Raw genomic sequence first — 26,741 nt, forward strand, 5'->3', positions numbered from 1 at the left:
TTTCAGCACACAACTCCGTCTTTCCCTTCAGACACTCGCTCTGGGCACAAAGAAGATGTTTCCTTCTGCTGTGAGTCCCGGGGGCTGCAGCTTCCATGGGCACCAGAAAAGTTTTTTTGTTTGTTTCTCGACACCAAGACCCTACCCCCAAGCTATCAATCAAGTAAGACCCAGTGATGCACACTCACCTCTTCACGGGGAGGGAGGCTCGCTCTGCCCATTGCAGCCCTGGTTTTTCACTTTCAGTTTGCGCCCCCGGAGCTCAGGCGAAGACTCGGAAAGGAGGTTTGGGAAAGGCGGGGTAATTCTCAGTGTGTCCAGGCCCAGCGATCCTGGATCCAGGTTTTCACTGATACTCCCATTTAAAAGCAAGTGGGATCTCGGCTCCAGGGAACCTCAGCCTGCAGCTCAGTACAACCCTTTTTGAAAGTTCTTGGAAGGCTCCTGAGGCCCTCTCCTGAGGCAAGTCACAGGAGACTTCCTGCTTCTCAAACTCACCTGGAGCACATTCAAAGGTATCTATCCAGGAAAACTGAGAACCTTCTAAGGAAAGCAGAGTTTTGGGTCTCTTTAGTCATGTCCCAGTGTTTGGCAGACTGAGCAGGATGATCATTTAGGGTTGTTTTTTTGTTTTGTTTTGCTTTCTTTTTACTGGCAAAGTTAAACTGACTTCTAGCTACTGAGTTCCAAATTCAGTAACCCAATTAAAATTATTTTTCCGTAGTGTAGAAGGAGGTCAAATAATTCAAGACCTTAGGAGGGCTGGGACTAGAGTCAGGGCAAATGAGGCATCTAGGGCTCAGAATTTGAGAGGCACTGACTCTAAGAGTCATGCCAGCACCAGGCACACTTGCAGGAACATGAGCTTGGTAGCTGCCCCAGGCCTGCCTCATTACCGTCCTAGTCCTACAGCGCTCCAATGCCAAGTACCTCAGTTAACCTCCCTGTAAAAGTGAGTTGATAATAATGGTATCGAATTTTAGAAAATCCCAAACACAAAGGAAAACACCGATAAATTGGATAGCATTAAAAGTAAGAAATTCTGTTCATCAAAAGCACTATTAAGAGAATGAAAAACAATCCACTGAGTAGAAGATATTTGCAATAGGTTTATCTAACAAAGAATTCATATCCAGAATATATCAAAAAGTCCTACAATGCAATAAAGAAAGAATCCAATAAAAAGCGGGCCAAAGACTTATGCAGCACTTCACCAAGGAGGAATCTGAGTAGTCAATAAATATGTGAAAAGATGCTTAACCTCTTTAGTCATCAGGGAAATGAAAATTAACAAGACAATGATATACTGCTATGCACCCACCAAAATGGCTACAGATTTTAAAACTTTCAATACAAAGCCAAGACAAAGCTGTGGGTACATGGAACTCTTATGCACTGTTGGTGGAGGTGTAATTGTTACAGCCACTTTGGAAAACTGTCTATCAGTATGACCCACAAATTCTGCTCCTAGGTATATGCCTAATATACATACATACATATGTACATCAAAAGACAGGTAAAATGAGCCATAACACACACCTTAACAAATTTGAAAGAATAGACATCATACAAAATATGCTCTCGGGCTGGCCTGGGGGCTCAGGTGGTTGGAGAGCCCTGTTCCTAACGCGGAAGTCGCTGGTTCGATTCCCACATGGGCCAGTGAGCTGCGCCCTCTACAGCTAAGATTGTGAACAACTGCTCTCCCTGGAGCTGGGCTGCCATTAGCAGCCCAAGGTTGGCGTGGACTATTGAATGCTGCCGCCGGCCGCTGTGTACTGCCATGGGCTACTGTGTGCTGCCATGAGTGGCTGGCAGCCATCATGAGCAGCCAGCTGCGCATGGGCCGGGGAGCTGTGTCCTATACAACTAGACTGAGAAACAACAGCTTGAACCAGATTGGGGGGGAGGGGAAGAAGGGGGGGAAATATGCTCTCAGAACATAATGGAATTAAACCAATTAAATCAATAACAGAAATATCCCAAAACATTTGAGACTCTTTTGAAATATTCCAAAATATTTGGAGATTAAATAACAAATCTGTAAGTAACACATGAGTCAAAGAATAATTCACAAGAGATCAAAAAATATTTTGAACTAAATGAAAATACAACCTATCAGAATTTGTGGGATGCAGTAAAAGCAGTGCTTAAAGGGAAAATTATAGCACTGAATGCCAGCCTAAAATCAATAATCTAAGCTTCCACTGTAGGAAACAAGAGACAGGGAAGCAAACTAAATCCAAAGTAAGCAGAAGAGAAGAAATAATAAAAATGAGAGCAGAAATCAATAAAATTGAAAGCAGGAAATTAACAGAGAAAATCAACGAAACCAAAAGCTGCTTCTTTGAAAAAAAATCAACAAAAATGATAAAACTTAGCTAGGCTAACCAATAAAAAAGTGAGAAGACACAAATTATACCATATTTCTGATATGCGGGACCATCACTACTGATCCCATGGACATTAAAAGGATAATAAAGGTCAAAAGAATGAGACTACAAGCCATAGACAGGGATAAAATATTTGCAAAATACATAACTAATAAAAGCTTATTATCCAAAGTATACAAAGAACTCTTAAAACTCAACAATAAGAAAGCAAACAACCCAATTTAAAAAATGAAGTAAAGACCTGAACAGACACTTCACCAAAGAAGATACACACACACACACACACACACACACACACACACACACACACACAAAGAAGATACATAGATGGCAAATAAGCAAATGAAAAGGTGTAAATTAAAACAAACCCAAGATACCATTACACACCTATTAGGATGGTTAAAACACATAACACATTCATTGCTGGTGAAAATGCAAAATGTATAACACTTTGGAAGACATTTTAATAGTTTCTGGATTTCCCTCAGAGGGAACTGCTTCATGTACAGCTATATATACCCAGCTGAATTACATGTGAAGACAGAGGAGTAATAGTTTCTCTGACACTAGAATTTTCATATCAGAAGCTGGATGGCTACTTATTGTGGATGTTGTAAAATTCATTAATGCACAACATCAGATAGGACCTGATAATTCCTAGATGTTCCCTAATTAATAATCTATGATTCAACAAAAGGGACTTTGTTAAAAAACAAAGACCCAAACTGTGTAATCAATGGTTGCTCTAATTATAAACATTCATTACAGAAATGGTCCTAATTCTCTATCCCTCTCTGTATCCACTCCTTTTACATTGTGACTTTGAAGCTCCCATCAAAAAGTGGGTTTTTTTTCCTTACCCCTGAATACAGGCTGGCTTGGTGACTTGCTTTGGCCATAGAATGTGGCTGAAGTGACAGGGTGCCAGTCCTGAGCCCAAGCCTCAATAGGCCTTGCATGCTTCCATTCCTTTTATTGGTATCCTGCCCAGCTACCAACAGAACAATTCTATGATGGCCTTCCGGACAATGAGGGAAAATGACTCAGTCACCCCTATTGCCCCAGCCAATAGCCAGTCGACTATAAGATATGTGAATGAGGTCATCCTAGACAAGTCAGCCAAAACCAATCCATCAGCTGACTACAGACATCTGAGCAGGTCAGATCACCCAAGTCTAGTCTGGGACAGCAGAACTACCCATCTGCCTTACAGGAACATGAACAATAATACTTACCCTTTTAAACCACTGAGTCTGAGAGAGGGGTGTTACATAGCAGTAGCTCACTCATACAGAAATTAATATCTAGAAGTGGGCTGCTGCTGTTAAAAAAAAAAAAAAACAAATCTAAACTATGTGGCATTGGCCTTGGGACCAGGTGGTGGGCAAAGACTGAAAAAGCAGTAAGAAAGCTACTATAGCAAACTGGAAAAATAACGACACATTTTATGTAGTAGAAAAAAAATGTTTGGTGAAAGTATCACCTATAGTAACTTGGAAGATATAAAACATAACTAATGAACTTGTATATCTGGATAAAACGATTTCTAGGCAGAATGCTAAAAATGTCAGTTTGCATCTTTTAGCTGCAAATTGTAAGGTACTGCCAGAAAAAAATAAGCTAAAGAGAAAAAAAAAGGCAACTTTATAGGCAGAAACTAGGGAGAATATAGAGGAATCAAAACTTAGCATGTTGGGAAATAAAACTGGTTCTCTTCTCCCCAACAAGTAAAAGATCCTCAAGATAAGGTTGGCAGATCTTTAGTTAAGACTTCTAAAAGAGTTAAGATGGTGTCTAGCAAATCTTTTCAGCCAAATGAAATAGCCAGTAAGAATCATAAAGAGGTATTTCCATAGCAGCATGACACACCCAAAGTAGCCACGATTAAAATTGAAGACAGAAGTTTGTCTGAAAAAAATTATGTGTATGGTTTTTGCCCAATGGAGTGAACTTAAATCAGATTGCACATAGAAAGCACACAAAGGTTTTAAACTTGTACATCGTGAAATTGCTCCCAACTTGGACTAGGAAGGACAGAAATTGTTCTGATTTTTAAAAATGTTTCTGGGCCTCCAAGCTTCTCTGGATGAATGGATAAACAAAATGTGATACATATGTTATATTATATTATGTTATATTATATTATATATTATGTTATATTTTAATATCACATTTATATGTAATATAAATGTAATACACACAATGGACTATTACTCAGCCAAGAAAAAGAATGAAATCTTGCCATTTGCAACAACATGGATGGCCCTTGAGGGCATTATGCTACGTGAAGTCAGGCAGAGAAAGACAAATAACATATGATCTCACTTATACGTGGAATTTAAAAAACAAACAACAACAACCCAATAAGCTCAAGATATAAAGAACAGATTAATGGTTGGGGGGGCATGCACGAAATGGGTGAAGGGGGTCAAAAGGTACAAATTTCCAGTTATAGAATAAATCATTCATGGAAATGGAATGTACAGCATGGTGACTACAGTTAATACTGTGTTGCATATTTGAACATTGCTAAGAGTAAATCTTCAAAATTCTCAGCACAAGAAAAAATGTTATAAATAACTGCATGGTGATGCATGTTAATTAGACTTACTGTGGTGAACCTTTTGCAACATATACAAATCTTGAATCATGTTGTATACTTGAAGCTAATATAAAATTGTATGTCAATTATACCTCAATTAAAAAAAAGTTTATTCACAGGACTCACCTGTTGATGGTGAGCAGGGAAGGAATATTATGCCAAAAAAAAAAAAAAAATATATATATATATATATACACATAATCACTTCCCCTCCTAAAAATAATTCAGGGAGTGTGGTGTGGTGCAGGTGGTGAGTCTTGTTCAGCTTTTGATTTCTTTTACATTGTTTTAAACTTTATTTTACTAACATAGAAGGGCTTGTGTATATATGACTTTCCTCTAGGTCTCTAAACCGACTTGTCTAGGGCAGTAGGCTAGTGAGAACAATCACGACGTTTTATAAATCAATGTAAACTATGTATTTACATACCTCTAGTCCTCACATAACCCCATTATTCAAATGGAAATGTTTGTTAAAGGTAAGTGACTTGCCCAAAGATATTTAGAAAATGGCAGTTGGTTTTTAGTATGTAAGTTTGACTCCAAAAACTGGTGCTAAATTAATGCTTTCCAATAGGGTGTTGTAATTCGTAGTTCTCACCTGCATGCAAAATTACAATATTTACGCTACATTGAATTATTTTATAATGTAACATGCAAGTTAAGGGTCCATTATTATTCTGAGATTGTGCCTTTCTTACTTTTGGTATTAAAATGGACTTTCTTTAAAAAAAAAAAAAAAAAAAAAAAAAAACGATGAGCTAGTAATCGGTTGGGGTTTTTTTCCCGTCAAAATAAAAAGCGGAAAAAAGTTTAGTACTTCAAAAGTTTTTTGAAATATTATCCGATCCATGAATTTCAAAAGTCAAGACCCAATGCCACACCAAACAAGTGTGTGCGCGGTAAGTGAGGGAGGGGTAAGTGCGGGAGCCAGAGTCTCAGGTTTAAAAAGGCCGAGTTTGAGATCCACACCTCAGGCGAAGGAATAGTAACAATGCAGCCCTGACCGTTAGCACTAAGGCCCGGCAGGCGGCGGTCCGCGCCTCTCCGGAGCGAAACGCCGGGTAGACAGGAGGCCTGGCGGGCTGGGCCGTCACAAATGGCGCGTTGGCTAAGGGTGCGTCGGGCGCTCTCGACCTCCGCGTTCTGGGATTCGGACGACTCCAGCGCGGGATTACACGGGGCTATTAACCGCGTTTGCGGTCCCATAATGCGCCCGGGACAAAACCAATGCTGCGTAAGCGCGCAGTGACAGTCCGGACATATCTGCGGACACTTGGGCGCACGCGAAAGTTACACCGCCAAGGGGCGCTCTGCGCAAGTCCGAGTAATCAGAACTCTCGCGATAGGTGAGACTAGAGGTCCCGGAAGTGACTCGCCGGAAGCAGCATGGCTGTTTTCCGGATCTGGTCGCATGCTGAATCGCCGGCACCATGCAGTCAGATGATGTGAGTCTCCTGTTGCTTCTCTACCTGGGGTTTACGCAGGTGTCTCGCCCGCTTTAGGGGACTCAGAAGCCACATACTCATTTGGCCCAAATACCTCGTGTGGCTCCGGAAGCGAGGTTTCCAGAACCCCTATTTCGGGGCGTGGGGCTCTCACGTGTGTACCTTGGGGGTTAAGCAGCCAGACCACCGCCACTTCAATCCACAGAATGGGAGTATACAATCCTTGGTATCTAGAATGACAGACTGCGTTTGGTCCATGGGGACGTGGGAGGCGGGCTGGCGGGCGGGGGCGAAGTTTAGGCATCAAATTTAAGGATCCTTTCCATCCAGGTGCACGTTGCTTTTCAATCTGCTTTTCCTGTGTTTAGGTTTTTCTTTACATTTGTTCCACGTCTGCCCAAGTCATAATTTTGGAAGCATCGGATTAATTCATTTAGTTATTTGTAGGAGAAATACTTAAGTGCTTACAGTATGCCAGGCATGGTGATAATTACTGGAGATTTGCTTGTTAATAAGTCAGACAAAAGACCTCTGCTTTCCTGGTGAGACAGTGAACAAATAAAAACAATTGCAGTGTGTAGCAATACTAAGAAAGAGACCAGAGGTGATGAGTAGAGAGTAATTAAGGAGAGACCACTTCAGATAGGGCTGATCTGGGAAGGTTTCTCTGACTAGACATTTGAGCTGAGATCTAAAGAGTGAGGGGAAAGCAATCCATCTGCTCAGTAGGAACGTTAAAGTCCAAAGATCTGGAGATAAGATTGAAGAAATATATCACATCAGTGTGATTGTTACAGGAATCAAGAGAAGGGAGAGATGAAATGAAGTTGGATGTGCTTGCCAGGGCAAGATCATGTAGAGTCTTACAGGATGTGGTTTTAGGGCTTTTAATGGAAATGCCATCTGATTTACATTTGTGAAAAGTTCTCTAGTTGTGAGAGGTTTTTGAAGGAAATAAAGAAGGAAAGCAAGGGAACTAGAGTATTGTGAAAGTAGCTTCAACCAAGGTAGTCATGTTGAATATGAAAAGAATGCATGGATTTCAGATCTGTTTTATGAGTATAATTGACAAAACTTGGTGATGGGTTAAATGAAAAAAGAGAAATTCAAGGACTTTTTGATTTGAATAAATAGTTCAGTGGCAGTTTTATTTTTGTCGATGGGGAAGACTAGAGAAGGAACACGATACTCTTTAGAGAGGTGTGGAATTGAGAACTTCATTTGGACATGTTAATGTGTATAATGCCTTTTAGACATCCAAGTTGAGATATCAGGTAGGCAGCTGGATATATATACAAGACTGTTACTCAGGGGAGAAATCTGAACTGGAAATGACAATTTGGGAGTCAACAAGTTAGAGATGATATTTAAAGCCACCAGCCAAACTGAGCTCTGACTTTCCCAGTTTTATTTCCTCTGACGTGTTTCCTACCATGCCCCGCCAAACACATCCTATAAAATCCCAAAACCATTGTTCCATTCTTTTACTTTTCTTTGTTTTTCCCTTTAACTACTTTAAAGCCTTTTCCAGTTCCTCAAGGTAGTACACTCAAAGGTTCTCATAGTCTTATACACCTCTCTTGTGGTACTTAGACTGCTGCTTTGTGATGATCTATGTATATATCTTTCTCTCTAACTAGATAACACTCTTTAAGGACTATACCTTTCTTCACTCAACAAATATTTGAGTGCTTCCTTTGTGTCAGGACTTAGGGATGTCAGTGGCCTTACATAAATTAAGTATACAATAAATGCTGAATGAATAAAGAGCACATTAGTTAGTGGAGGATAACAATAGATGATTTTCCTTGTCCTCAGTCAGATAAAATTATGGTATGTATATCCAAAAATCTAGTACTGTGCAGCCTTTTACAATGCATAATGAACAATTTAAGTAGAAAGGGAAATTTACAAACTATAGTATCTCATTTTGTTGAAAACACACATAAAATGTACACATGTATAGAAAAACTTGAAAATACTTACAGAATACTAGTGAAATTTCATCTCTGGGTTATGAAGTTATAGTTATTGCCAATTTGTATTTACTTTTTCTATAAGAATTTGTTGCATTTGTTAAGAAAAGTCAGACTACTTTACAAAGTATTTTTTCCTCCTCTCATTCCTCAAAGACTCCTTTCCTCAGTAAAGCAGGGCACTGCCCTAGGACATTGTTTCTTCGGTTAATATGCCATCTATTGGGTCAGAGCAATTGAATTGGGTTTATATTTTGTCTTGCAGGTTATCTGGGATACACTAGGAAATAAGCAATTTTGTTCCTTCAAAATAAGGTAAGTCTAGATTTGCAACTTGGACCAAGATTCCTTTAGTTGCTGTCTTGCTAACCCATCTTACAATTCTTGCTCTTTTCCTCCCGTTCTAGAACCAAGACACAGAGCTTTTGCAGAAATGAATATAGTCTGACTGGACTGTGTAATCGGTCGTCCTGTCCCCTGGCAAACAGTCAGTATGCCACTATCAAAGAAGAGAAAGGTAACTCTGCAGTTTCAGCTTCCATGATAACTACTCAACAGCTTTAAAAAGGATGTTCTTTATTCTTCCTAAATAATCTTAAAGATACTTACTTTATCCTACAGGACAGTGCTACTTGTATATGAAGGTTATTGAGCGGGCAGCTTTTCCTAGACGTCTCTGGGAACGGGTAAGGCTTAGGACATAAAATTACACTAACCATTGATCAAGAGCACAAATACCACATGCTTTTTTCTCTTTCTTGACCATATCTAGATTAAACTTCTGAAGCCATCCTCATTAGGTCCCATAGGTGGTGGTAACCGTGAAGACCTAATCATTCACTCCTGCCCTTCAAGCTTCCTTTTTTCTGTTTGATAGGTCCGGCTTCATAAAAACTATGAGAAAGCACTGGAGCAAATAGATGAAAATCTAATTTACTGGCCCCGTTTCATTCGACACAAATGTAAGCAGAGATTCACCAAGATCACCCAGTACCTAATTCGAATCCGAAAACTTACACTAAAGCGACAGTAAGTATTTAGACCATTTGTCTTGTTTTGTTTTGTTTTTTTATTTAAGGAGGGTGCACCTCACAGTAGCCCATGTGGGGATCAAACTGGTAACCTTGGTGTTATCAGCACCACGCTCTAACCAACTGAGCTAAGCGGCCACCCTAGACCATTTGTTTCTAAATCTGTTTTTTCCCTGAATCATGTTATGAAACCCCTAGTAATGCTTTCTGTTAAATTCGACTTTGTGATGTGCTAAACAGAAACTTTTCTTCAGATTAAAGTCGTGCCCTTGATTTTCCAGGATTTTAAAAACAGTATAGTGCAACTTGATTATCCCCTCCCTGTCTGAAAATCAGCTTCAGAAAATTTTATTTCTAAATCCCTGAGGGAATCTTAAAATTAGGGATTTGAAAATGACCTAAAAATGTGAATAAACAGGAACGTAAGACCTTAACTCTGAGTTCAATGAGAACTAATTTTAAAAAGTTATATGAGATCCACAGGGAGTGATAGGCCCTAATATTTCCTTGTGACCAGCAGACAGTGCTAAAGATGTCAGTCCTCTACAGAAAATTCCTTTCCTAGTTCATTGAAGCCCTCAAGAAATCTCAGAATGCTTGGGGAAAAAAAGAAGAAAAAAGCACTATTAAACTATATGGAAAAATGTCTGACTTTTTATAGCATTTTAAGTATGTAATCTTGCTGTATTCAGCTGAACCCTACAAAGTCAATTCTAATACTTTTTTTCTTCTCATTTCTTTAATGGAACACATAGCACATGTACTTGGGTTTTCTGGTAATGTGTTTTATTTCCCATAGGAGGAAACTTGTTCCTTTGAGTAAGAAGGTGGAGCGGAGGGAAAAAAGAAGAGAGGTAACTTATTCTGATATTCACAGCGTCTATTTTTTTTACTGAAGGTAGAGCTGTAACGTAGGGCTCATGAGAAAGATTGTCACCACTGTCTGTTCATGCCCTGGATAATGGTTCACTAGTGAATAACAGTATTAGTTGCATAAGATAGTTGATATTCCATTCCAGATCTTAAGATTATGACTTCCAGGGCAGGTTAAAATATGGCTGCTTTCGGATATGTAATGGAGAACAGAAAGAACACCTAAAATTGAGATCTACAATTCCTTGTCTAAAATTCTTGAGGTCAAATGTTTCAGAATTCAGAATGTTGGTATGTTGCTGATCTTGTATATTACATATTACCCTCTGCAGGATTTGAGCATTCTAATCAAACACACTAGTAATTGTGCAGTGAAATATAAGCATGTTCACACTAGATGGAATTTTTAAAAAGTCTTTAGGTAGCCTTATGTCAGTTCAGGTGATATTAGACCACTAAATTGAGTTTTTTTATTTTGAAATTGCTGGTAGGAATTGATAGGATTATTTATTCCTTTGAAGTAAGCTAGGCAGCTTTGTTACCAAGCTAATGACTAGCATTGGTAATGCTGTGCTATCCATGGAAAATCTCATCAGGAAACTCCAGCCTTTGTGACAGAGAACTGACTGCCTCTCCACCTCATTGGTACCTCACTCAGGCTGAATTTTCTTATGCTTTTCAAGATCCAGGAATCAGCTTTTCCCGACAAGTTCAAATTTGCAGTCATTCTAGGTTATTTGCTTTGCTTACCTCCCCTTTCAGTAGCAGGCATTTATCTGATCATTTGTCACATCCTGTCAAGAAATAGCTTTAATAAATAGTCTTATAAGACTATTGTTCCCATTAGTCACGTAGCGTTCTTATCTCGTCTATTTTATCATTGGTTTCCAAACATTTTTGATCACCCCATCAATAAAATTTTTGAACATATGCTCCCCTGTTTATCATTTATAACTATTATTACATGCGTGTACTTGCACTCCTAGGTATATTATAAATAATAGTTGTAATGGTCTGGTTCTTAGCTGAGTATACTTTTGTCTTTTATCACTCTCATAACTATTTCAGGCATGCTTAGTTAGAGAAGTGCGTTGTTGATTGTTTGCAATAAGTACTTGCTCTTTATTTTTCATTCTCCACCAATTATGAAGAGGTTTTATTCAGATCCAGCTAGTGAGTTTTCTTCTTCCCTGATTGTTAAACAGATGTTCTTACAAACCTTTCAGAAGAAATTAAATTTTTCTATTTTTACCAAATAATTTTGAAGCCCTCTGAAAAATGTAGATTTGTAAGATTTTTAAATGGGATGGAAAATTGTGTTTCCAAATTTTTTAAGTGTGTGATGGCAGTTTTTATAGGAGACATGTTTTCAGTAGTGTCACATACAGATGTGACCACTTATTCTTAAGATATCTAGCCATAAAACAAGTTTCTTTTTCTTATAAACACTTTTAAAAGTATTACAGTTGGTAAAATAATTGCATTTGTGTATTATTTATTTTAAGATTTTATTGGGGAAGGGGAACAAGACTTTATTGGGAACAGTGTTTACTTCCAGGATTTTTCCAAGTCAAGTTGTTGTCCTTTCAATCTTAGTTGTGGAGGGCACAGCTCAGCCCCAGGTCCAGTTGCCGTTGTTAGTTGCAGGGGGCGCAGCCCAGAATCCCTTGCAGGAGTCGAACCGAACAAGCAACCTTGTGGTTGAGAGCCTGCGCTCCAATGAGCTGAGCCATCTGGCCACCTAGGAGCTCAGCGGCAGCTCATTGACTTCATTCTAGTTGTAGAGGGCGTAGCTCGCTGGCCTATGTGGGAATCAACCAGCAACCCCATTGCCCAGAGCTCGCGCTCTAACCAACTGAGCCACCCGTCTGCCCCGTGTATTTATTTTTTATAACTCCTTCTATGTTATATACTATTGACAGTCTTTTGTCAGTTTAGAAAAGGTTGGCAAATTTACGACTATTGTATGCGTATTTTAAGTTCTACAACTCTTTTAAAGTACTAAACCATTAAATAATCAGCATACCTTTATAACTACTCCCTATCTTACTAAAAACTATTCAGTATCATCTATAAATCCATTTAACCAAGCAAACATAAACAGCTATATGTTGTAATAATCTGAATAAAGGAGTGAAATCACTACTTTTCAAACTTTCAAATTCCCCTTGGGATATCTTGTTCACTGTATTTGGCAAAACTATTTGCTTTATGGACAGAATCAAGGCACTAATGTTAGTATGCATACAAAATATTTGTAACACTTAAGTTTTGAATATTTTTTCCTACATCTCAGTGGATCACCCTTGAGGTGTAAGCACCCACTTTAGAGAATAACGTAGAACATCACGGTAGCCTTTTAACTGGTCCATGTGCCCCAGTCTTTCTGCGTTGATTTATCCCACACACTGTTCATCATTCTAACATAGCTTCAGTATGTAACACTTTAAAATCCTCAGATTTTCGCTATCAAATTAATGCAGTCTTAGGCTAGAAAGGTAGACTGAGGTTAGAGTTTTATATTTTGGTTGTGCGTGGTACAAGTTGATGGCACATATTTCCTATGAAAGATCATTGAAGGAAGAGATTTTATCTCTATCACATGGAATCTAACATCGTTTTAGAAAACATAAAGGAGTGAGTCTCTGTTCCCTTTAAAACTGCGTGAGGATTGCTAATTTTCTGAGACACTTAAAATGTATGTAGACCTCTTTTCCATATTAAAGGTTTTGTTCGAATTTGATTTAGAATGGTATTTATGAAAACCGCCGTTTTTAAATTGAAAGGTTCCCTAGAAGTTTGAAAGGTAAAGAAGAACTCTATCTGGTTGGAGAGGCAGAAGCCCCAGTAATAGAAGGGAGACGTGATTATATCTTCTTTCTTATAAAAACTTGATAGTTTCATCTACAGGCTGAAAAATGAGTACTAATAAAGTAAATGGGTTTGCTCTTTTTCTTTTACAGGAAAAGGCATTAATAGCTGCTCAGCTGGACAATGCCATTGAAAAGGAATTGCTGGAGAGACTTAAACAAGATACGGTGAGAAAGCTAGAAGCTTTGGGGTACAAATTTTATTTTTTTGCTGGTAAGACCATGCTAGGAAATGTGACAATAGTGGAAAAAGGTTATTTTTAAAGATGTGAGAAAGATGCTCCCCTTGATTTTATTCCTGGAATAAATATCACGTAATGTCCTGGGTTCCTCATTTAGTTCATTGATGCAAGCACATAAAATGCTTCGGTTACTTTGTACTTAGTACAAGTGGTACCTCAGTTTTCTAACGTTTCAGAACTTGAACAGTCTTCCAGAACGGATTACATTCGAAAACCGAGGTACCACTGTACTTGATCTTTGATAATTCATTCAGTATACGAGACCTTTCCCTTTTGCCATATTCCCAACTCCTGTTCCCAACACAATTCCAGACTGTATGTATAAAAGCCATACATTTTTGATCCTCCTGCCTATTTACTTTTAAGGTCTTTAAAATGAACGTGTATTCTCTTTTTTTAGTGTCATTTACAGAGACAACATGAATAACAATTTTTTCTTTATTGTTTCCCACTTGTCAGGAAATTACATTTGTTCTAATGCACAGATAGGTTTTATAGACTACTAAGTTTTAAGTAATCTGCTTCCATTCTTCATAGAAGTTACCAGTTTGGTCATTAATCACTGATTATTTAAATGTCAAAAATGGGCTTTTTAAAGACACTGCCACCTCTAGGCTTGAAAACAGTATAGAAATATTACTTATCAAATTAAGTATTCTCATTTCACTAAGGGAAAAATAATATGCTTGTCGGACAGTGGCTTTAAATTGTAAGATCCAAGTGTAGTAAAAACAAATCTGTGTATGTTCTTCAGTATGGCGACATCTACAACTTCCCCATCCATGCCTTCGACAATGCCCTGGAACAGCAGGAAGCAGAGAGTGACTCTTCAGATGCTGAAGAAAAAGATGATGATGATGATGATGAAGTAAGCCTTGTGTTTTTTGCTTTTTCAAGCAGCAATCAATAGGACTAGATCTATTTTAATGTAATTGAGAGACAGAACATAGTCCCCTAACCAAAAATAATGGAATTGTATTTTTCTATCATGAGATTTATTCTGGTTTAGCAGTGGCTGCTTTATTCTCCATGTTCAGTCAACAAACTGCATTGACAATTTTATTCTGATTGGCATTCTGAAATTTTTCCTACAAGGTGACAAATAAAGAACCCTCGTCAGCTGATAGAACATACTATTAAGGAACCTACTGAAATTTATAAAGGGTTAAATTTTATTATTAACATAGGAGAGGTACTTGAGTTGCTAGTATTTTTAGGAAAAGGGCAGATTTAACAAGTAAATGATTACTCACATGGTATACTCACATAGGTACATAGGCATACTTTTCCTATTAGTAAACTGTTTTTGATATTTGAAATTAATAGTTTTAGTTCAATGTACAAAGAATTGTTTGTAGATCCTATATACTGGTTTCAGAAGTATTAAACTTGGATGTAAGTACATTTTGGTTGTCGAGTAAGTAGATTCTGATTCTGTGTATATCTGTACTTATTTATCAAAGAATAAAACTAGATGTCTATGCTAAATTTTCATTATGTATTTTGAAACTTTTGAACCTAATAGTTGTGTTTTATTTTAGGATGTGGGAAAAAGAGAGTTTGTGGAAGATGATGAGGTGGACGAGAGTGACATAAGTGATTTTGAGGTGAGACTTACGGGTAAAAAAAAATTGTCTGCTGGCCTTCAGCAAAAAAAAGAAAAAAGGGAAGAAAGAAATAAGGATTTCCAAACACAGAGAGGCAAATAAATTATCTGGTTTATTCTAAATTGAGAAGACAGTGGAGTTTGGGAAATGAATCTAATATCTTCTTCCCTCTTTTGTTTTTTTCCCTCCCCATATTAGGATATGGATAAACTGGATGCCAGCAGTGATGAAGACCAGGATAATAAATCCTCCAGTGAGGAAGAAGAAAAGGCCCTTAATGCCAAACACAAAGGCAAAACGCCCTTGAAAGGACCCTTGCAAAGAAAACGAGCATATGTGGAAATAGAATATGAGCAGGAGACAGAGCCTGTGGCTAAGGCCAAAACCACGTGATTTCCCTTGAGACCTTTCTAAACAGGACTTAACATTTTCAACTTCTTCCTTTCTTATATCCTCAACACATACATACCTCTAGTTTTCGCTCTTTGTGTTGTATATAACAGAATATTTGTGTTTTTGATATTTATGCCACTTCTGTGGGGCAAGAATTCTAGGATGGAGTGGAGGAAAACCTTAAGTTGTAAAGAGTATTTTTATAGCCTTGGCATATGTGCTGAAGTGACAGCTTGAGCCCAAGAAGCTTAACAGATGAGTCTGTGGTTGTAAATATTTCTAATTTTAAATGCTACCCATCCGTTCATTTCCTTGGTGTCTCCCCCCACCTTTATTTAGAAATGTCCAGACTTCAATATTTTTCTGTTCTCCTTTCCCTACTTCTATGAGAACAAAAGGAAAGAAGAAAAAAGAAGGAAAACGATTTAAATTAAAATGTTTGGTATAAAAATACCTTTTTTCTTAAATAATTCCATTTATACTCAAAAAATCCTTTTCTCTTCAGGAAAGTAACACAAATCTTAAGTTAAATCACAGGGAGTGCCTTCAGAAACCTGCTGCACTTTCCTGATACAGTTCGCCACCTTGCTATCTTCACAGCTTTGGAGAATTTTAGCCAGAAGACTCTGAAACATGAAACCAAACAGGCTTTGATTATTTTTCCCCCTTTTACTTTGGTTATTCTTTCTTGGCACCATGCTCAAAGGAGGAAAGAATGAATTACACTCGGGGACAGTTCACAGAACCAAGTACAACTGTAAAACCTGTTGACATGCTTGGACTTGTCCTGCTGGCTCATGAAGAAGCAGCTTTATACCAGCCAGGTATAAATGTCAACAATGTCAGGGCTCGAAAACGTCCTGACATTAAAGAGCCAAGATGAAGTAATTTGAAAAAACTAATAAAACAACAAACTAAGCTATCTCTAAATATTTTTAGGCTATGAATTTCGTTTCATGCTACCTTATATCTTTCAAGATTTCTAAGTGGGATAAAGAAATGAAGCAGTCATTTACTAAATGTATATAAATATACATAGCTGTGATATGCTATGGCTTTGATAAGTTAACTTTTGTGGCGTATGAGGCCAAAGAAAGCCCATGTGGACAAATAAGAATATGGAGAAACACAGTTGCCCCCCAAAACTGGAAACACATCTAGTATATGAATTACTCTACCTATATTACTACTCCATGGTGGCTTATAGCCTGTTATTTCACCTTTTTTTCTGTTTTTCTTCAATGACTAGAATAGAACTTAAATTTTACAAACTCCTGATCCTTTTGCCTATTCTCTGTCCTAGCCCCAGGGACGTTTACTGATCCTCTTTCTTTTTGGTCTGAATGATTCCAAATGCCTTAAATAAGGTATTATTCAAACTGTTGAAGGCTGGAGGGCTCCAGAGGTGGAGAACTGAACCCTCCATGATAATTTATAGACTTAGTCAGGCATGTGAACAGTAAAGTAGAATCAGTTGTGGGAATTAAATAAGGATAATGAGGCCTAACTGACACCAAATTGCAGACTGTTCCTTACCTTCACCTGTCCTTGAGAACAGCGGTCCAGGAGAATCAGGCAGTCTGTGGCCTCCTCTAACAAGGCGCTCTTAACAGGCTCAGGTGTAAGGTTTGGATCCCTTGCTACGTCACATATCAGTTTCAAAAGAGCCTTCAATAAGACCTCAAGTCTACAGGAAACTCTGGAATGAAGAAGAAAAACTTCAATTCACACAGTAAACCAGGATATTAAACAGAGACTTCAAAGGTCATCTAGTATAAAGCTGTCATTTCATAAATGAAGGAACTGAAGTCAACTGACTTAAAGACCACAGAACTAGAGACCAGACTCCAGATTTCTTAACTCACGCCCCCTATTTTTTCTACAGCATACCACCCTCATACGTGTATACACACTGGCCTAAGAATATCTTGCTCCTCTCCAGAAACTTGGTTCTTCTATAAGGAAATAGCCCTTCTTGAAAAGGGAGAACTGGGATCTCACCTTACCAGGGGCCTACACTTTTGGCCAGAAAAACGAGAGAGCCCATAGTCCTTTAATTTTTATGCAGTCTTAGGCCTGAAAGTTTAAGGGAAACAAACTTGGCAGGTGTCAATTTGAATTTTCTGTCAATTCCAGATCCTAGTTACTATCAATTAAACTGAGCTTATTTACTTCTACTTAACCTTTCTAAAAGATTTTATCTTGATAAAATTCTGGAAGTGGGTAGTGGTGATGGTTGCACAAAATTGTGGATGTACTTAATGTCACGTAATGAACTGTACACTTTAAAACAGTTAATGTTTTTTTACCACAATAAAAACAACTAAAAAGCCTTAATGGAAGCAGAAAAGTAATTTAACTTGAAGTGTGAAAATATACATAATAAACCACATTTCTGAACAGAAATAATACTGGGAGAAGAAGAGTTTGCATCTCTTACCTTGATCTTAAAAATATTAGTTTCCCATAATCTATACTGCTCAGACCTCCACCTGTCATCATTCAATATATAATCTTTCATAGGCCCCACTCCTCCACGCATACTTTATATTCATTTTCTAACCCCTGTGTTTGCTTGCCAATCTCTTTTACTTGGAATCTTTGTCTCTGGTCTTTAAAGGCCTGACAGTATTAATGTGATTCAGTTCCATTCATCCATCTATTAAAGTTCACTTTCTTCAAATATTTGTGTACTTAATACCAGGTACTGAGTAAATTGGTATGCTCAGTGTATCAAAGTGACCTTTAATCTTCCTGGAGTTTATACTTCAGTAGAGGAGAAATTAGTAAACAAATGCAACCTGGTTACAAATGTGACAGGGAAAGACTGTTGGGCACATTATAAGGAAATGAGGGAATATGGCTCAGAATAGATATGCATGTTGGTAAGGGACTGGCCTCTACCTGAATTAACTGTCATTTCATGCAAGAAAGCCTTTTGTTGACTTAACATGTTTGGGTACCAGTTTACTGTTCCTGACACCTACTTCAAGCCAGAGTTGGAATGCTTTCTAAGCAACCATATCCTAAATCAGTATTCTGATCACTGGCCTACATATGTTCAATAATGTGCTATGAAGTGCTCCGGTCTTAATTAGATTTAAGAAACATTAGGATGAACAAAGTTGGACATGTCTTTATTTGTAACACAGGGGTGTCCAAACTTTTTTCAACGTTTTTCACCAAGGGCCATATGCGGTAAAATACACAAACAGCCGGGCCACTCACTCGAGGTGAAGTATGTATTGCCTCACGTGGTTTATTTAAGTAAATTATATTTTTGGAATTTGCTGCAGGCCAATTAAAAATGGATTGCGGGCCACAGTTTGGACACCCCTGTTGTAACACTTCTAAATGGCCTTTTAAAATTTAATGTACATTATAAATCTAGAGAGATGTACACCGAAACAACACTGAGTGTACTGTATCTTTTAAATGCCATTTTCTCAGTTCAAAATCCAATAGGTGTGTAAAATGGAAGGTATTGAAATATATGCCATGCACTTAATACTTTGTACTGCATGTACACCTGGGCAAGTTCTAAAGAGAAAATCGGCTGAGTTTTGCCCCTCGTAGCACACCTGTCTGCTTGGCTATTATACCTGGGCCAAGTATACTGCATGAGAAGTTTTAGGGTTTCTAATATCTTCAATCTGGCTTCCTCTTCTGGTCCATCATAAACCTCCAGATAACCAAGGATGACTCGCTCCAGCCTCTTCATGTGGCGGACAGTTAGGATCCCCAACCTACAAACGAAAGAGAAGCTGTGACACCAAAGAGATGAAGTCAAGGAACATGGCCAGACCAGCGGCCTGGCACTCACCTCTTCACAAAAGCTGGTAGGTTTCTCGCATAGGTCCTGCGTAAGAGAAGGCGGTGCTCTGGCTCCATGTGGGTCAGGACCAGCTGCAGAACCTCATCACAGTGCGTGGTGGGTCGCGCTGCATCTCCCTTCCAGTGCAGGGCTTTCTCCAAGACGGGGAATAAATCCAGCAGACACAGGAGCACAGCCTAGGAGAAATAATGGAAAGGAACTAGAGTTCATCCATTTGTATTCACAACACTCACTGATGTTTCTAGCAACTTGATTAATCTTGGGGTCCATGTCATAGAATTCTAAAACATACTGGTAAGAATACATTAAGTACATATTACTTTACATTTTCAAAGTTTTTTACATTATCTCCATCTGACAGTCTCAAGTTAATACCTTCTCAGGATTGTGCTTTGCTAAGCTATAAAATGGGAAGAAAGGCAGAACTCAGACTTTAACCCAAGTTTTAGGAGTCTAAGTCTATTGTCACTACATTACTAAGTTAAAACAGTATTTACATGTACTTAAAATAAAACTCCTGAATAGAATCTAAAGTAGTACTCATTTGTATCCAATTGATCACCTTATCTGAAGTTTCAGTGTCTAGGCAATCCCTTCTAGCTTTCCTGGGATCTTTGGGTTTTGAGTGTATTTTGGGGTGGTTTTTTCTTTTTTTTCTTTTTTTGGCTTTTTTTTTTTTTAACACTATCTGAAGAGCCTCAATCTTTTTGCCTCTGTTAGTATCTGTCAATATCTAAAAATAATATTTTAAAAAGAGGTGGCAGAGTGGGGGAAAGGTAAGTAGACATAAAATAAGAAACAAGGCTATCTATACCTCTAATTTTATATAACTTGTGTCTTCTGTCTTGAAAATGTTCTTCCCTCTCCTAAGACACTCATTCATCCTTCAGAAGCAAATATGACCTCCTGGAATCCTAAAACCACCCAACACCAATAGTTGCCTGTTGCTGGACACCCACTGCACTCTGCAAACCTCTTTTAATAGTTCATATATTTACATAAATATCTCCTAAAGGGTTTCTTAAAGCCAGAAACCCTGCCTGTTTCAATCACTCTTGGAACCTACAGTGGTTATTGGCACACAGTAGGTACTCAATGTCTATTTAGTGTAAGAAAAATTGACACTAAAATATCCAACATTCCAGGAGTTTCAAGTGTGTGTTGATGTAAAGCAGAACAGGAGACAGTTAAATGAATAAAAAATAGCACTTCTTCAGACATAAAGGTGTCCCCCCGCCCAAGTTATAGATAACAGACAGATGAAGACAAAACTTTTCTGTGGAGCATCAGGAATGCAGATGCCTGCTTGGTATTAAGATATTTTTACTAGTCACTGCTACCTGCATATTTTCAACTGAGCGATGGCTTTCAGTATCAGCCTCACTTTCCAAGAGAAGAAAATGTCTCTCAACTATTCTTATTCACATAATGTCACCTGCTGCTGAAATTTGAGAACTCAGGACTCAACAGTTAGGAACAACTCTTCCAATTACCTGAATAAGGTGGTGCTCTGGCGTGTACAGGTGGTTGAAAAGGGCATGATATAGGACCTCAGCCCTGTTATACTGGAGCAAATCAGCAGCTGGCTGCAATCAGATAAATTACCCAATTAAAAGAGAAGTTTCCCAAGGCTGGCAAAATGCTGGTAATTTTTGAAATTGGATTATGGGAGCATAGGATTCATGATACCACTCTCTATTTCTGTGTATATTTTAAAGCTCCATAATATACAGGTATTTAAAAAAAAAGTCTCTGAGTAATAACTTCCACATATGGGCATAATCCCTTTCAGTTTGACTTTTTTGCTCCTTGAAAGTCAACTGTTAACAACTCAAGGTCTGGTTATTCAGTTTGACAATGGCTATGCCTTATGTCCATGATAAAGATCCATGTTTCTTATATAGTATATTATATATATGAAATACAACCTCTACTAGATTGACAAAGGAAAAATATAAAGAGAAAAAATATAAATGAGTTAATTAGTCACATTACAGCATTAATTGGAAAGTTAATAAAAGATGAAAACATAGGCAACAATAAAATACCGTGTTTCCCCGAAAATAAGACTGAGTCTAGTATTAATTTTTGCTCCAACAGACGCATCAGGGCTTATGTTCAGGGGATGTCATCCCGAAAAACCATGCTAGGGCTTATTTTCCGGTTAGGTCTTATATTCGGGGAAATGCACTAGTGGTATCACGAATGAGGAAGAGCCATGATGACTCTGTCTGATCAAAACAAATCATGGAGCACAGGGTGCTTACCACATTAAGCACAATGTGATGGAGGCAGTCTACACCCAGAATTTTGTTCTCAGTTTGATAGTCGTCTGAAATGAGCAATGATGGAGGAAGTATCCTTTCTAGATGTTGGTTCAGCCAGGGTCGAGTGACCTGCTGCAGAGTCCATGAGAAAACATGTTTGGTGGCAGGGTTATTCTTCCAGGACTCCCTAAATGGAAATACGAAACCACATTAAGTAAAGTGCCAAGGTATTAACTAGCAAATTCAAGCAAAACAAAGTATTTTCTTGTCCTTGAGAAAATTACATCCCACATAACTCTTGATGTTATTACATTTTAAAATTTAGACCAAAATAACTCAGAGAACTTACACTAAATTCATTTAACAATCACCCGGGGCTCTGGGTCTAAACCTTATCCAATGAGAAGCAGCCATTTATAACCATAGCTATGTAAAGAATCTGTGTGATGGTGGTTACAATGAAGATGTGCTGAGAAGGGAGAGAGGAGTAAAGGAAATGTCTTTTACTATTATGATTATTATTATGATTATTATTATTAAGGGGGCAAATGAATCAATATTTGAACAGCAGTTTATAGTTTATAAAATGAATTTACACACATTTCTCAACTAATCTTCAAAATAACTGTAACAGGTAGTATTATCTTTGTATTACAAATAATGAAATTGAGGTTCAGAGAGGTTATCTGACGTGGTCCTACTCAGGAACAATAAAAAGTACCATCTGCCTTACAGTTAACTCCAAGTTTCTGGTAAAATGTCAGTTATGTACACATTTTTTTCTCATCACTACAGTGTTACAGATACTTTTGCAGGACATTTGGTCATATCCAAAACATTGATGGAGACAACTAGTTTACCCAAAAAGGTCCTTGAAATTTGGTCCTGTCCGAAATGTCCACACTTAGGAAAACGTCCTTGGGTTCAAACAGCCCATGATATTTATTTATACTTTTGGTTTACAGGATTAATATATAAAATACTATCATGATTTATTGGTTGAATAATTGTGTTGTGGCTGTATTGCCAATAAGTCTTTCCACTTGGTAGTCTAGCTAGTTACGGCACATGGAGCTAGGCAGATGTGGTAGCATGAATCAAATGCCTGTGAATGTTTTGGACAGGACCAAATTTCCAGAATGTGGATGAAATGTCTCCGTGGTCATTTTGGACAGGACAAAGTGTCCACGAATCACAAATTCTAATATACAAAATAGCAAGAGAAAACTCACAAAAAATACTTTAGCTAATGGCAATCTAAAGCTTTTATTTTTTTCATTCCAAACATTGCTTCCATATCTAATAACTATCCCTATCTACTAGCAATGAGTTTCAAGATCTCTAAATTTAAATTCAAACCATAAGTTTAAAATCCCCATCCCCACCTAAGAAAGTTAAGTCTAAGCAAATGGGACAGAACTTCCAATTTCCAGGGCAGATATCATGGGGACTGAAAAGAGCACTAGAAAATGGAATCGGAAAACTCGGGTGCTAATGTCGAATTTGCCACTATCTAGTTATGTCATTTACAGCTAATCATAATCTTTCTGGACCTTCAGAGACCTGTTATTACAACACTAAGGTTCCCTTGAGCTCTAACATTCCAAAACAGGCTGAAGCCCAAGTCGGCCCTTTTCGCAGTACTCACTTATTCAAATCAGGCTTGAGAAGCCCCATTATCACAGTAAATTTCCCTTTCTCATCTTCATTTTCTCCATGGAGGAATCCTGCGACAGAACCACACTCAGTAACTTGAAGCAGTAAGGTGAGTACCTCTCCAGCAACCGTCTGAGATCTTGGGCTGGTCCATGGTTGCTCCAAGCTGTGTGTGACGGCAAAAATATAGATGGGTCCCGCCAAATGACGTAGGCCTGTCTTCCAGGCAGGGTAAACCAAGGAATTCTTGGCAGCCTCCACTTTCCTCAATAGCTTAAGAAATAGTACCCCAACTGCTGCCGCTTTCTCGGCCACTGCAGAGTGACGATCACTTCTACCTTCCTGCTCCTTGGGTGGGGCCGCGTATTTCTCCACGGCTTTCGCCACATGCCCTAGCATCTCAGGCATTCCGCGGAGCGATGTGCCACGGCCCTCAAACAATTGATCACACTCTGTGGCATCTATGAGAGCACTGAGGTCCTGAAGAGCTGCATTTCTGGCCTTGCCCCGTGTGATCTCCTGGCCGGTAAGATGGTGCAAAATCTGGGAGAAGGCCTGCCCGAGGTCGGAAGAATGCCCCTCTCCAGGCAAGGAAGAATCCTCCCGCGATGGGGATTCCCTCAAGCTGTCATGCTCCATTGCTCAGACTGTGGCTGCGATGGCCGGTCCACCCCCGAGCACGAAGATGAAGGCGGGAGGGGATCCGCTAAAGAGGGAAGGAAAGATCACCGGGATGCTGGGATCCTCCCAAAGAACAGAACTAAAACCAAATAAAAACGCGAGACATCTTGGAGGAGGGAGGGCGAGTCTAACCGGCATGAGTCAGGTGTGCGTAAAGGAAAACATGGGCGAAAGGGACCTCTCTGGGAGTAACAGAATCTCAGACTCCCGGAAGTGAAGTGGAGAAATTACTCGTGTGCTTCTGAAGACTAAAAAAAAGAAAAGATGAAAAGAAAAGCCTAAAGAGTTTAAGGAATAAACTCCTACAGCATGATCCGAACACGGTTACCGGTAGGGCAGCCTTTCCCGCACATCCTGGGCCTATCAGGATCCGGCCCGAGCTAACGTAGCCGCCGCAAAGCACAAGCCTAGCTTCCGCTTATACGGCATCAACTCCGTCATTTCACGATCTGTCGTAAAGCAATAAAGACCCAGGCTTTTTTAAAAGGTGGAGCTGCTGCGGAAAATTTGCATAGAGAGTGATGAGCTAGCTAATTTTATTTCTGTTTTCACTTACTAAGTAGAAAGAAGAGAAATGTCACGGAATATCGGTGATATTTTTAAAACATACAGGATCTTTATGTCAAGACTGACTATATATAGACTATATCTGTCACCCTTTCTGCAAAGTGAGTAGGCCACACTCGAGTACCCTTAACCGATCCTTTAACCCGATCCTTTTGTAGTTCATAAGTGTGATGATTGGGTGTTCACGCTTTTGCGTGAGGTGTGCCTCCCACAAACCTTGTTACGACATCGGCACATTACCCGTCTGACGTGAACTAGAGGGATCCTCTATATTTTTTGAGCGTATGGAAAAATCTTTTTGTTCCACTGCTAGTTGGTTTGTATGTGTGCTACTTTCCATAATATTTTTCTACGTGCACGAGCTGTAGCTTTCTGCGTTTTGACGTATAGTTTTGTGGAAGGTTCACGTTTCACTGTGCAGTTAGCTTCTTAAAGTGGGAAGCCACGAACTTTAATCAACTAGCGCCAGTGTCAAATCGCGAGTTGGAAATGCGTCTGACGCTGGGAAGCCGCTCGCGATTGGAACGGGTGGTCTGGGCGGGGGAATCCTGCTCCGGGCCGTCCCGCGTGTGTGGTCTCCAGGTGTTTGTTGCCTGGCCGCCGTGGGCGGTACTGGGTCTGGGCCGTGGGCGGCGGCGTTAGCCAGCCCGAGAGCGAGCGAACGGAAAGCTGAGCCCTGCAGGTCTTTAGTTAGGTTTTCACTGGGTTGGGGAGCCACGGCCCTGTGCGACCCCTTTGTCCTAGCCCGTGTCAGATTGCGTCGGCATTACTTGTCCCCCACGCTGCGGGTTCCTTGAAGGTGGAGTTGTGTGCCCCGGGGGCGGGTCACATACCTGGCCATCCTTGGGAGTTCGTCGGTGACTTCATATAGCGTCCACCATGTCTTGGGAGCCCGGGGAAGCAAACTTAATTTGTGCCAAGGCCTGGGCCGTAGCACAGAGAGGTGGGCGTCGTACACTCGGAGGGGTCGTAGAGCGGGCTGGGCAGGTTCTCGGAGAGGGACCTGCGGGGCCCTGGGGAAGCCCCATTCCTGGCAGCCACCGCTCGGACCTGGGCGGCTGGGCGGGTCGGTTTAGCCTCCGCCAGGCACCCAGCAGGTCGCATCCTGGGTGTGTGCGTGTGTGTGTAGATGAGGGGGGGAGGTGTCAAGATTCTGTGTGTGTGTGTGTGTGTGTGTGTGTGTGTGTGTGTGTGTCTGTAAGAGGGAGATGTCAAGGTTCTCCTACCCAGGGAGTCGTTATGGTGCAGGGAGACTTACGGTACGGTAGTCTTGCCTTGGAGAGGGCACTGCTTGCAAGCATCCTATATGCGATTCCTTCCTCGCTCCCTGCCTCCCTCCCTCTCTGTGTGACCTTGGGCAAAAGTTCGGTAACCTTTCTGCGCCTTGATAGTCTTTAACTGTAAAATATGGGTAATCATACGTAGTCCCTACTTCTTATGCTTGTTTTGAGAAATCAAGCAGTTAAATATATATGTAAACTGCTTAGAGAAATCTCTGGTCAGTGGTAAGTTCGATATAGGTGTTAGCTCTTATTATTAAACCACAGCTTCTGTATTAACTTACATTTCCTCTTTTCAGGGGAATTTTGTGGTTAGTACCCTTCCTTTTTGCCTCTTTCATTTGGCCTAGACTTCTCTGATCAGTTGGCACTTATAATGTTCTAAATAATTTCAAACATTGATAAAAATCATGTCCTCCCAAGGGGATTCTCCCACACTAAAGTCCAGGTGGGAGCAAGATGCCAATAGACAGATAGTTATTGTATCCCTCCTGTGTGGGAGTCTGTTTTCCCTGTTTCACGGGCCCCTTGTGCTAAGTGGATACAAGATCTCACTCCCTTATGAGGAAAGTACTTGTATTACAGAGGTCTCCTCCTCTACACTCTTTAGTTTCTTGAGGCCAGAGACCAGGTCTTTATCCTCAGTGCCTGGCACAATTTAGTCATTCCATAAATGTTTGTTGAACCCACATGTCTATCCACAGAGGACTGGCTGAATAAACCACGGTACATCCATACAATAGCGTTCTGTGCAGCTGTACAAAGGAATGAAGATCATCTCTGTGGAAAGCCATGGAGCTCTAGTACATACCCGGGGTGCCTAAAAATATATACAAGTAGACACTTTGGTCAACGTTGCTCAAGCAGTAGTTCCTTGTAATCAGAAGTGTCTGGATACTGATGGTAACCACTTTGAGTACCTCTGGTAATTGCAGAAGTCAAATATGACTGGTATTCATCTTTTGTTATCGGGATATATTACGATTTTAATAGTTTTTCCCTTTCTTAAAATGTGTATAC

General features: G+C 39.5%; 3 protein-coding genes and 1 non-coding gene across 8 annotated transcripts in view; 2 read left to right on the forward strand and 2 right to left on the reverse strand.

Annotated features, from left to right (window-relative positions):
• The window catches only part of POFUT3 (protein O-fucosyltransferase 3), an 81,728-nt gene extending 75,417 nt beyond the window's left edge, over positions 1-6,311 (reverse strand). The window contains exon 1 of one of the 3 annotated variants that reach the window (XM_019743190.3): positions 5,968-6,311. Coding sequence is in view for 1 of the 3 variants with exons in the window: in XM_074329676.2 (XP_074185777.2) it covers positions 189-221 (33 nt within the window). In the remaining 2 variants the exon portion in view is untranslated. Of the gene's footprint in view, positions 1-188; positions 308-5,967 lie in introns of those variants that run through there. The other 2 variants (XM_019743189.3, XM_074329676.2) reach the window with 2 other exon arrangements.
• Positions 6,312-6,340: 29 nt separating this feature from the next.
• On the forward strand, positions 6,341-17,772 carry MAK16 (MAK16 homolog). Its single transcript, XM_019743180.3, has 10 exons — positions 6,341-6,443; positions 8,685-8,734; positions 8,827-8,936; positions 9,041-9,105; positions 9,297-9,448; positions 10,250-10,304; positions 13,287-13,361; positions 14,190-14,303; positions 14,977-15,042; positions 15,241-17,772. The coding sequence occupies exons 1-10, from the start codon at positions 6,429-6,431 to the stop codon at positions 15,433-15,435; spliced, it is 897 nt and encodes a 298-aa protein (XP_019598739.3). The 5' UTR covers positions 6,341-6,428; the 3' UTR covers positions 15,436-17,772.
• Positions 15,903-25,291, reverse strand: TTI2 (TELO2 interacting protein 2). 3 transcript variants are annotated; one of them, XM_088793516.1, is made up of 8 exons: positions 25,275-25,291; positions 23,186-23,899; positions 21,538-21,724; positions 20,764-20,856; positions 19,259-19,446; positions 19,038-19,199; positions 16,972-17,134; positions 15,903-16,061 (listed from the first exon to the last, which is right to left on the reverse strand). In XM_088793516.1, the coding sequence occupies exons 2-8, from the start codon at positions 23,830-23,832 to the stop codon at positions 15,957-15,959; spliced, it is 1,545 nt and encodes a 514-aa protein (XP_088649642.1). In that variant the 5' UTR covers positions 23,833-23,899; positions 25,275-25,291; the 3' UTR covers positions 15,903-15,956. The 3 variants fall into 3 exon arrangements, with proteins under 3 accessions (XP_088649642.1, XP_088649640.1, XP_019598738.3); XM_088793514.1 differs by lacking the exon at positions 25,275-25,291 and adding an exon at positions 24,181-24,294; XM_019743179.3 differs by lacking the exon at positions 25,275-25,291 and having other exon boundaries at positions 19,038-19,181; positions 23,186-24,256.
• Positions 24,588-24,691, forward strand: LOC141571440 (small nucleolar RNA U13). The gene has a single exon (XR_012496182.2). It is a non-coding gene; the product is annotated as a small nucleolar RNA U13 (small nucleolar RNA).
• Positions 25,292-26,741: the final 1,450 nt, after the last annotated feature.

This window comes from Rhinolophus sinicus, chromosome 16 (assembly GCF_057876585.1).
Source record: "Rhinolophus sinicus isolate RSI-liver-muscle chromosome 16, RSI-T2T, whole genome shotgun sequence".
Classification (NCBI taxonomy): Eukaryota; Metazoa; Chordata; class Mammalia; order Chiroptera; family Rhinolophidae; genus Rhinolophus; species Rhinolophus sinicus.

Bases quoted from the DNA above. Each gene is read 5' to 3' on its own strand.
- MAK16 (XM_019743180.3), top strand. The intron at 8,937-9,040 runs GTAACTCTGCAG...TTTATCCTACAG, and splicing joins CACTATCAAAGAAGAGAAAG to GACAGTGCTACTTGTATATG. The intron at 9,106-9,296 runs GTAAGGCTTAGG...TCTGTTTGATAG, and splicing joins CTAGACGTCTCTGGGAACGG to GTCCGGCTTCATAAAAACTA.
- TTI2 (XM_088793516.1), bottom strand. From the start codon at position 23,832: ATGGAGCATGACAGCTTGAGGGAATCCCCATCGCGGGAGGATTCTTCC. The intron at 20,857-21,537 runs GTAAGCACCCTG...ATCTGATTGCAG, and splicing joins ATCACATTGTGCTTAATGTG to CCAGCTGCTGATTTGCTCCA. The intron at 16,062-16,971 runs GTAAGGAACAGT...TTCATGTTTCAG, and splicing joins GTTCTCAAGGACAGGTGAAG to AGTCTTCTGGCTAAAATTCT.